General features: G+C 36.8%; 1 protein-coding gene across 2 annotated transcripts in view; it reads left to right on the top strand.

Annotated features, from left to right (window-relative positions):
* Window positions 1–12,072, top strand: part of adam12b (ADAM metallopeptidase domain 12b) — a 114,307-nt gene that overhangs the window by 49,374 nt on the left and 52,861 nt on the right. For both annotated transcript variants that reach the window (XM_027172714.2, XM_047821818.1), the window contains exons 4-5: window positions 4,880–4,952; window positions 8,473–8,549. In XM_027172714.2, the coding sequence (XP_027028515.1) occupies window positions 4,880–4,952; window positions 8,473–8,549 (150 nt within the window). The remainder of the gene's footprint in view (window positions 1–4,879; window positions 4,953–8,472; window positions 8,550–12,072) is intronic.

Raw genomic sequence — 12,072 nt, forward strand, 5'->3', positions numbered from 1 at the left:
TACAGAATATTTTCCCAAAAGTCTTGGGGATCATCAAGACGTTTTCTGGCAAATCTAAGACGAGCCTTTATGTTCTTTTTGCTCAGCAGCGGTTTTCGTCTTGGAACTCTGCCATGCAGGCCATTTTAGTTCAGTCTCTTTCTTATGGTGGAGTCATGAACACTGACCTTAACTGAGCCCTGCAGTTCTTTGGATGTTGTTGTGGGGTCGTTTGTGACATCTTGTACGAGTCGTTGCTGAGCTCTTGGGGTAATTTTGGTTTGCCGGCCACTCCTAGGAAGCCACTGTTCCATGTTTTCACCATTTGTAAATAATGGCTCTCACTGTGGTTTGCTGGAGTCCAAAAGCTTTAGTAATGACTTTATAACTTTTTCCAGATTGATAGATACTTTCAAATACTTTCTTTTTCATTTGTTCCTGAATTTCTTTGAATCTCAGCATGTAGCTTTTGAGGATCTTTTGGTCTACTTCACTTTGTCAGTCAGGTCTTATTTACAGTAAGTGATTTCTTGATCGCAAACTGGTGTAGCATTAATCAGGCCTGGGTGTGGCTAGAGAAATTGAACTCAGGTGTGATAAACCACAGTTATGTTTTAACAAGGGGGGCAAACACTTTCACACAGGGCCATGTGGGTTTGGATTTTGTTTTCCCTTAATAATAAAAACCGTAATTTAAACTGCATGTTGTGTTTTACTTGTGTTATCCTTGACTTATATTTAAATGTGTCATTTAAATATAAGTCAAATCCTGCCATAGTTATTCCTTCATTTCCATCTCACTCTGTGTTTATGTTGAGAGGAGTCAAGCAGTTTGGGATTTTGGATTTGGGAGCTGTGTCACAGCAGCTGCTCTCGGAGCACATCAGAGCCTTTTAGGAAGTGCTTTTGAAGAGTCCCCAAAACAACATGCTGCTCCTCCTTCACCGGCCCCATCTAATGGAGGAGAACGGGCCTCAGACCACTTGAGATTTCATTACGGAAGCCTAATGAAATGAAACTGAAGATCATTCTCTCTACCCTGTGAATGATCACAGAAGGAGGAGTTCGCTTAAACATGGGAAATGAGCCGGTGTACAGTAGTTATCCAAGTGCTAGATGAAAATGTGGCTTTGCTGTAAGAATACAATAACATATTTACAGGAATCCTTTTATGTGTTTGAACTTAATTACCATTTGCTTGGTGTGTCTAGCTATGTTTCTCTACTATCTGTCATTACAGAAATACATGTCTACTGTTAGGACATGATGAATGCCTCAGTGCAAAAATAAAACATCTTATTTTTTTCCATCGCAATATGTACAGAAAGTACAAACAAATGGCAGTTCAAGGGTAGACAAATCATGAATCCATCAACTTGCTCACCAGGCAAGTAAAAGACTCCTTATCCTTGACCTTGCCTGTGTTTTGGTTGCTTGTGACCATAAGGTCTAGTCAAAAACCTATAGCTAATGTAATGTAATAAGTTATGGAGAGATACAGGGCAGCAGGTGAAGGGATTGTGAACAGGTATCATTCATTACAATTACAGCATGGAGATTCTTAGCACCACAGTGAAGTGTGTCACGATTAAACATAACTACATATCATATGAGTTATATATCATTTGTTGTTTTTTTTTTGCAAAAGCCAATAAGGTTCAGAATGTTGAATCTTAGTCTGTTAGTGACTCTGAAGTGACCAAGTCGTCAAGGTGTGTAGTTACATCACTGAAACGTCTATGAATTGTATCTGAAGAAAAACAAACACTGTGCAGTTCTGCAAACAGCTTGTGTCTGCAGCTGTAACGACAATTTAAAATTCATGATGCTACTTTTTATGGCTGTGCACTGTACAGTATATAGGCCAAGATCTACAAAGTTTCCATTATATAGGACACTTTTACTGCAGTATTATTTGGACAGAATGACAAAAATTGGGACAAAGTTTGTTTCATGAGCACAGGAATAAATAAGCGGCATGTAAGTAACTCAGAGAAATTTGCCTTATGAGGATCTTCCAGTGACATAATTATTAATGCAGTTAATGTTATGCCTACAGCTAAATCTAAGCCAAACATCTCTGTGTGTGTGAACGTGTGTGTGTGCATCGGAGGTAACAGCAACTCAGTTAAGCGCTGGAGAATATGAATAAAGCTTTTATGTTTGGTAATGCTGATGAATATGATGAAATCATAATGTAATCACCTGAGCAGTTTTAACAGGTGGCCCTACTGGGACTGTCTGTATTTGTGTTTGTGTGTGTGTGTGTGTGTGTGTGTGTGTGTGTGTGTGTGTGTGTGTGTGTGTGTGTGTGTGTGTGTGTGTGTGTGGTGCTTTACTTATAAAAACTAAAAAAACTAAAAACTAAAAACTTACTAAACTAAAATAGTTTAGTTACTTGATAATGCAATCCAAAGTAATTAAACTTTAGGGCAGAGGTACATCACCAGCAGTGAGTATGTAGCACTACAGCAGCGCTCAACATTTTTTAAATTCTAATCTAGTTGCATTTTAATTAATTAAAATAATTTAATATTTGTATTGCTTTATTAACTTTACCGATCCACAGGTAAATGTATGGTTTCAATCTTTTTTAGTGACATCAGTGTTCCAGTATTTTGATTGGAATCCCTAGATTTTAGAAGCCTTCACCTTCACTTTTATCTTCATTTTAGTAAAGTTCATCAGTCTGGACTCAAATCTTCTGGCCATCAACATTCTATGGTGTACAACATGTATAGAATCAATGAAAGGACAGCAAAGTTTTCTTGAGAATAACCAATGGGTACAAGTTGAACCAATCATCATCTGTGTGATGCCGGATTATAAATAATTTCCTTTTAATAACTGTATAAAATCAAGTAAAATAGTCTAACCAGGTCATTTTAAGCAACTTCTAAGTATGAGCATAACCAAAATTTCTAAATTCTTTTTAGATTTTAACAAAAAACAGATTTGTTGGAATATCAAGTGTTATGAAATGACATTTCACACAGCAGTTAGTGCCTTGATAATTCCCTTTCAGTAAAATTAGTATGACAAATATGCTAGTAGTAAGTTTGTGAAAGCATAATTAATCATTCTCTGAAACTAGTGATGAGGAAGGTAAACGAGAGACAGCCATCACTCAGAAAGTAGCATGAAATCACTCACACGGGGAACAGTAAGCAATGAACTTTACAGCAATTCTTTTGTTCCTACAGTCCACACAAAACTTCTCTGCCAAAAAACAATGGAGATTCTTCTTTCTTGTTAAAGCATTTAGAAAATTTGAATATATATATATATATATATATATATATATATATATATATATATATATATATATATATATATATATATATATATATTTTAGAACAATATACTCTAGTCGCATGAAACAAAACTAGAACTCTTTGGCAATAATTAATAATTTATTAATTGATATTATTTAATTATTTAATAATTGATTATTATTTTGGCAATTTATTATTCTCTCATATCTGAAGAACGAAGGGTTCTAGGTATGATCATGTTATAGGGCTGACGTATAGAAGGAATCATGAACGGAGCGATGTACTGTATTGGGACATGTTACAGGAGAATTTATTACAGTAGCAGACAAGAAACCGAATCTGGGACGAGGATGATCATTTCAAGAAAATTCCAAACATATATCCAAAATAACTTATGAAGACTGATTTTCCAATCACGTATTCAGAATCCCATTGACAGTTTATGAAATTTCAAGTCCATTAGAGGGACCCTGATAACCTTGTAAAATTGGACATAATTTGCCAAAAGGACTCAACCAAAATTGAACCACTATGCTGTAAAAAGCTAATTACGTCTTACCATCGACATCTCAGAACTGTGATTTTCAATAACAACTTTGCAGTGAAGTACTAATGTTGTCACTGAGTAAGTTCTCATCACTTAAAGGCCACTCTCTGCTGCTGAGGATGGTATGGAAGAATAATAACGGCTAATATTTTTGAAGCAAATCGGTGTGTTAAATAGCACTAATTGAAAAAGAAAATGCATTGGGACAGGCTAGAGATTCATACAGTATGAAGCAGTAGATGGCACCAGTTGGAGACCATGAAAATATCTTTGGACTGCAATTGATAGGAATTGTTTTCCACTCAAGTCTCAGAGAACTCTTTGTAACTTAAAAAAAACAGACTTCACGTTAAAGCTAGACTTCCTGGTTACTTAATTGTGCTTTTTGTCCATGTACAGTAGTTCACAATCTCACTAGCCGGTATCCCCAAGATCAGGGTGGTGCTCCTCGGGCGCCGCAGCATAAATGGCTGCCCAGTGCTCTGGGTGTGTGTTCACGGTGTGTGTGTGTGTGTTCACTGCTGTGTGTGTGCACTTTGGATGGGTTAAATGCAGAGAACGAATTCTGAGTGTGGGTCACCATACATGTCATGTCACGTCACGTCATATATTTGTAAAGTGATATACATGCACTTTTCTTTACAATTCAAGGCATTGTGCATATAATTAAAAATTCTATATATTATCATTTGTTTTATTTACACGAGGCACTGTATATTTATAAAATGGTATACATGCATGTTTTATTTTTGCACTGAGTATTTAATGACATCAGTCATGACAGTGAGCTTTGTTTTAGGTCAGTTGAATATATTTTTTTTTTTACTCTTTGAGTCCTACTCCCAATTCCTCCCCATGTCCACAAAGCTTCACCCCACCAGGATCTACAATGGCACGTAGAGTAGATAGGCTATATTTTGAGTCTAATTTGAGACACACCCAAACACAAACATGGTATTATGGTCCTGAAGTCAGTTTTTCAAATGGGTTTTCTCAGCCACATAATATTACAGTCATGATTTTATGTTTTCTACATTTTTTACTGTTACATCTATAATGTTTTTGTGCTCTTTCGCAGGGGACTCTTTAGCAGCAATTACAGTGAAACACACTACAGAGAGAATGGACGAGCAGTCACTCAAAACTCTATGGTAAGGGTCTTCACAGTCATATTTGCAATTACAAGTAAATATATACCTATACATATGTATATTTCTTTGGAAGGTGAATTATTTAGTATAATCACAAGGTGAGAAGGCATCATGCACATCGGGCAGGCAGTTTTTTTGTAGATATATAGGAATACGATGGTATGACGCAAGTGTTTTAGAGAAATGGAAAACTACTCATTTATGTAGGGTTTTACATTTTGTAGACTTTGAATGCTTGGGCAAAGAATTTAATATTGTTCTCTGATTGTACAAAAACAGAGGTTAATAAAGAGGGGTAAGTTGATTGACAGTTCCATTTAGAAAAGCTCCAAAAGCTATTTGACCATTGTTTCTTTTTGCTAAAATAGTTTCAGATCAAAGGACTTGATGAAAATACTTTTAACTCTGCTTGCCAATCACTGCTGTGAATCGGTGCCCCAGCACTCCCTGATAGATGCCCGTCTTCACCTGTGTCGACACATTTGTCAGGCCTCGTTTAGGTCAGCTGGATGTTACAGAGTTACGTAATTATAATGGCACATAAAGCGACAGTTGACAAGCATGACAAAACATTGCTTGTCAACTTCCTTCTTCTGTCAAATGCACCATCTGCATTTTCTTATCAAATACCAAATATGCATGGCCTTTTTGTCCACAAAACACTCACAGCAGGCATTTTGGTGAGATATAATTAAAATACCAGCAAGCTGAGGACAGACAAAAATAGCAGAAAGCCACAAAATAAGATCATCCCTTTATGTAAAGAAATGTACTGTACTGTATGTAACTAGAAACCTAATGCATTTTTTAGTGCAGTGAGCATAAGAACGAATAAGCTAAAACTTTAAATATCTTTATTTTGAAGATCCTTAACCTCCTAAGACCCGGGCTTTTATTTGGCCTTGCATTTTAGATGCAGTGGTGTCCACGTACTGTATGTGGACACCAGGTCGTAGGAGGTTAAAGATGGATTTCTGATTCAGACATGACATTTATTTCAAATATAAAAAAAAATCTAAGTGCTTTTTTATCCTAAGTATTAATTATGTTAGTGCTATTGATTTGTATTGGACCAATGCTCAAAAAGTATATCTGGATATAAGAACATGATGAAAAAAAGAGAATTGGTTTGTTATTGCATGCCCCAGCTATTGGCCTGTGGTATTAGTACGCTAGGCTGTTATTAGTTGAGTCACCCACAGATATATTCAGTCCTGGGTATGACTGATTTTAGTATCTGTGTGTTGGTCAGGGTCTGGGTTTATGCCATAATTGTGAGATTTTGTTTTCTCTGTAAACCTGTGCAGCAGAAAATCTTCATGCTTCTTAAGGAATCTGCCGCATTAAATTCCACAGTGCTTCAGATGCCATGCACACCATTCATTAAGACCATGCACACCAGCAAACATTCTAATCGTTATTCTTCTGGGAAATATTTTGTGGTTGTGTGGTTGTGAGAAATTTGTGCTCATTCAGCTATAAGAACATTAGTGTGGTCAAGCCCTGGTAGGCAGACAGACAGACAGACAGACAGACAGACAGACAGACAGACAGACAGACAGACAGACAGACAGACAGATAGATAGATAGATAGATAGATAGATAGATAGATAGATAGATAGATAGATAGATAGATAGATAGATAGATAGATAGATAGAATTCACAGAGTTAGGATAAGACTGAATATACAGTATTAGCAGACTGAGATAATAATATAAATTATGAGTCTTCATAATCAGCTATGATACATATGCAGAAAAGTTATCATTATTCATTCTTTTGGTATTTTATTAATTTCATTGGGCCTATTTTCTCTGCACAGCACATTAATAAACATACATGCTCATGGTTCATGCCCTTAAGGTTGCAATATTTTTAAAGTTTTTAGTTTTAGTATAAACTAATGTGATAAAAAGACAGGATCATGGCGATTTGCTATCTTCAGACAAATGCTTGCTCATTTTATTTCTTCAGTTTTTCACATGCTAAATTGGAAGTGTTCACCACAAACATTTAGTGGCAACCGCACAACATGCCTAAAGCTTAGAGAGGATAAAACACACTGAAGCGTTTACTTAGAATAAATATGTATAAGCAATAGTTATTTAAGGGGGGCACGGTGGCTTAGTGGTTAGCACGTTTGCTTCACACCTCCAGGGTTGGGGGTTCGACTCCCGCCTCCGCCTTGTGTGTGTGGAGTTTGCATCTTCATCCCGTGCCTCCGGGTACTCCGGTTACCTCCCCCGGTCCAAAGACATGCATGGTAGGTTGATTGGCATCTCTGGAAAATTGTCCGTAGTGTGTGAGTGTGTGAGTGAATGAGAGTGTGTGTGTGCCCTGCGATGGGTTGGCACTCCGTCCAGGGTGTATCCTGCCTCGATGCCCGATGACACCTGAGATCGGCACAGGCTCCCTGTGACCTGAGAAGTTCGGATAAGCGGTAGAAAATGAATGAATGAATGAATAGTTATTTATTTCAAAAATTCATAATTGTACATTTAATATTGCAGATAAATGGTGTCCAATAGTATTTATATTTTCATTGCACGGGACATTAGAGAAGATTTTGTGGTTGCAACAGAATGTTAGACAGTGGCACAATCTCTATTCAGTACCTTTTTAGCCCTGAGGTCTGAATATAGAAGATTGTAATTGTAGAAGATGTTATTACACGTGATCTCAGCATGATAATAGAAGAACAAAGCAGAACAGTCTTTATTTACTTTATGGCTTATCCAGAGCAACTTACATTTATCTCATTTTAGACAAAGGAAGAGTTGAGGGTTAGGGCCTTGCTCAAGGGCCCAGCTTTTTTGGTCCTCAGATTTAAACTGTGAACCTTCCAGTCAGTAGGCCAATGTCTTAACCAAAGAGCTACCACTTCTTGTGCATGTGATCTTTTTCATTTTAATTGTCTCTCTGTCTCTGTCTCTCTCTCCCTCTCTCTCTCTCTCTCTCTCTCTCTCTCTCTCTCTCTCTCTCTCTCTCCCTCTCTCTCTCTCTCTCTCTCTCTCTCTCTCTCTATATATATATATATATATATATATATATATATATATATATATATATATATATATATATATATATATATGGGACATGACACACTTCACTGCTTACATAATTTTCTTTCAGATGTGTTAGCCACACATGATTAGCATTCAGCGATAGCGGCTTGTTAGGGTAGCAGCTAGGCTTCAGGCAGTCAGAGATGTACACTGGCCTTCTCTCCCACATCAGTGTAACGAGATCACAGAAGCAAGATCTACAACAGTAATCAGCAGTGTCTAAATTACTTGTGAAATTTGCTTGATTTACAAGATTTGAACAAGTTTCATGTATCATGATTTTGCCACATTTCCTATGTTCATTCTACACAGTGTTTTTATTTTCAGTAATGTCTGGATTTATAAAAGATGCTTACACAAACTAGTTAATCATTATCAGCACTTAGCTGAGGGTTTTTTGACTGTGAATTACAATGATTACATTTTTATTGTGTACGTGTGTGTGTTTTCTCAGGTGAACTGCTATTATCACGGTGAAGTTGAAGGACACACCGACTCGGATGTCAGTCTCAGCACTTGCTCTGGTCTCAGGTTTGAACGACCTCATTCACCACATCACAGAGTGCTAATTTTCAGCAATTTTCAACCTGAAGGTCTTTACAAGAATTTAAAGGAATAAACGCAAATGTGTACAGTATGCTTCTGTGAGAAAACCTAATCTACAGTAGCCTGCCGTTGTTCGGACTTTATTTTGTCAGTTTATTGACTCATGATTTGTCTTCCATGGTCAGATTGTCTCTCACCCAGAAAGGAGAAATTTGTGACCATAAACCTGACAGAATGAATTAAACCATCAATAAATTCAGTAGCATCATCCACTGCTTAATTACTGGTGCTGAAAGTATACATTGTGATGAGACGTATTTACCCTGTCATGAAAACGTTCAGTGATGCAGTTAAGTGTAATTACCCGGGAGCATTTGGTTGCTGTAAATTTGCCATAAAAGGCTGACCGGGTGAAAAAATAAACATTGCATGCAAGCATCAGGAGTCATTTAGTGACAAAGCTCACACTCCAAGGACTTTTCTCAGTTATTACACAAAGCTTCTTAATGAAAGTTCACCATGTCCAAAACCGCACGAGTCTGAAATCTGTAGGAAGACAGATTTCATACACTGTCTGAAGGTTAGCAGAAGGCTTGTGGTTGTGGATTTCAGTGGTTGCAGTCGTTTTTCTGTGGTGTGAAGGCCAACAATGAAACTTTAACCTCTAAAGGCAATACTTAATAATAAAGAAACAGAACGGTAAACTATTTCAGCTAAAACCCAGAACATGTATCCACAGCTTAAATATGTACATTTTCCAGTTTTAAAGATTATGGTAGAAAATAAAAACGAAGGCCTTGTGCAAACTGTTCAATTTAATGAATGATTCAGTTTCTGTTCCAGACTTTGGCTTCCCTGAAACCATGAACAGGAGAACACAGTACCTTAAAATGAAGGCATGAATATAATAGAGAACAGTTTTGTTGAAATAGCAAATTTCATTGAGCTGCACCGTAAGTCCTGTTGTGTTTTAACCAGATTCCAATTGCTCGGATCTCTATTCTACATCCGTATTATACAGTGCCTTGCAAAAGTATTCATACCCACAGAACCTTTTCACATTTTGACACCTTACAACCACAAACAAAAATGTATTTTATTAGGATTTTATGTGATGGACCAACACAAAGTGGCACATAATTGTGAAGGAAAATGATAAATGGTGTCCAAAATTTTTTTTTTTACAAATAAATATCTGAAACATGTGGTATGCATTTGTATTCAGCCCCACTGAGTCAATACTTTGTAGAACCACCTTTTGCTGCAATTACAGCTGCAAGTCTTATGGGGGTATGTCTCTACCAGCTTTGCACATCTAGAGAGTGAAATTTTTTTTTGCAAATTACTGTAGCTCAAGCTCAGTCAGATTGGATGGCGAGCGTCTGTGAGCAGCATTTTTGAAGTCTCGTCACAGATTCTCAATTGGATTTAGGTCTGGACTTTGACTGGGCCATTCTAACACATGAATATGCTTTTATCTAAACCACTCCATTGTAGCTCTGGTTGTATGTTTAGGGTCATTGTCTTGCTGGAAGGTGAACCTCCACCATAGTCTCAATTCCTTTGCATACTCTAACAGGTTTTTATCTAAGATTGCCCTGTATTTGGCTCCATCCATCTTGCACGGCCTGTCAGTTTAGGTGGACGGCCATGTCTTGTTAGGCTTGCAGTTGTGCCATTCTCTTTCCATCTCTGGATGATGGATTGTACAGTGCTCTGTGAGATGTTCAAGGCTTGGGATATTAATGTATAACCTAACCCGGCTTTAAACTTCTCCACAACCTTATCCCTGACCTGTCTGGTGTGTTCTTTGGTCTTCATGACACGATGCTGTTTGTTTACTAATGTTCTTTAACACACTTCTGAGGGCTTCACAGAACAGCTGTATTTATACTGAGATTAAATTACACACATGTGTACTCTGTTTACTAATTAGGTGACTTCTGAAGGCAGTTGGTTTCACTGGATTTTAGTTAGGGGTATCAGAGTGAAGGGGGCTGAATACAAATGCACAAAAAACTTTTCAGATATTTATTTGTAAAAAAAAAAATTGGACACCATTTATCATTTTCATTTTCATTCTACTTCACAATTATGTGCCACTTTCTTTCGTCTATTGTCTATTTCATACAATCCCAATAAAATAAATATGTCTTTGTGGTCGTAACATGTCAAAATGTTGAAAAGTTCAGTGGGTATGAATACTTTTGCAAGGCACTGTATATTATATCACAATTTCGAAAAATTCTAAAATCTGATTGGTCAGAAGATGTTAATTATCTTAATTAAATTAAAGATGTTACTTTAAATGAATTTACTGTAGCAGCAGCTATGCCAGTTGTGCGGATGTGATTCACATTCACATCACATTTTTATATTAATGCATTTGTACTTAAACATTATCATTTTATGGCAAATGGTAATGCTTTGTATGGCAGATGCACTACATAATCAAAGGCTAATAACGGACAGATTAAAAAGAAATCTATTTTTTATTTATTATGTTATTACTTAACATTTTAAAATGAAGAAGTTTACTCATTGAAAATTGGTGAAGATTTTTGCAGGAAGTAATTTAATTAACATTCATTGGAGTCTGTGGTGTCAAGCGCTTTGCAATTGTCAACACGTTTCCACCACAGGAAAATCTTTAGAACAGATGACTCTGGGCCTTATGAGGTCTTATTAATATTAAAATTTTTATTTATGCATTTATTTTTTTGTCTTGTTAACTTTCAAAAAAGAAACATATGGTAAAGGAAATGAATGTTATTAGTGGCTGTAACATACAACAACAACAACAACAATAATAATAATAATAATAATAATAATAATAATAATAATAAGAGGGGGGAGCGGTGGCTTAGTGGTTAGCACATTTGCTTCACACCTCCAGGGTTGGGAGTTCGATTCCCGCCTCCACGTTGTCTGTGTGATGTTTGCATGTTCTTCCCGTGCCTCGCGGGTTTCCTCTGGGTACTCCGGTTTCCTCCCCCGGTCCAAAGACATGCATGGTAGGTTGATTGCCATCTCTGGAAAATTGTCCATAGTGTGTGAGTGACTGAGAGTGTGTGTGTCCTGTGATGGGTTGGCACTCCGTCCAGGGTGTATCCTGCCTCGATGCCCGATGACACCTGAAATAGGCACAGGCTCCTCGTGACCCGAGTAGTTCGGATAAACGGTAGAAAATGAATGAATGAATGAATAATAAAGGAAAAGATTAGTATGAAGAAAAAAGGAGAAGAAGCATTTATTTATTTATTTATTGCGGAACGTAATACTGGAACTAAGTAGCATAATGTTAAACTATAAATGGTTCAGAAGCTTTTTTTTTCATTGATGAACTTATAATTGAAATCATTTGCAAACGATGTTGTATAAGAGGAATAAAACATTTTGTAGTTACAGGAAAATAATCTGGTTTGGCTCAGATTGGTGTGATGAAGCCCAAAGCAAAGTGTAAACCAATGTCATGTTCTATTTCTTACACAATTAAGCCCACACATTT

This window comes from Tachysurus fulvidraco, chromosome 12 (genome assembly GCF_022655615.1).
Source record: "Tachysurus fulvidraco isolate hzauxx_2018 chromosome 12, HZAU_PFXX_2.0, whole genome shotgun sequence".
NCBI classification, from domain to species: Eukaryota; Metazoa; Chordata; class Actinopteri; order Siluriformes; family Bagridae; genus Tachysurus; species Tachysurus fulvidraco.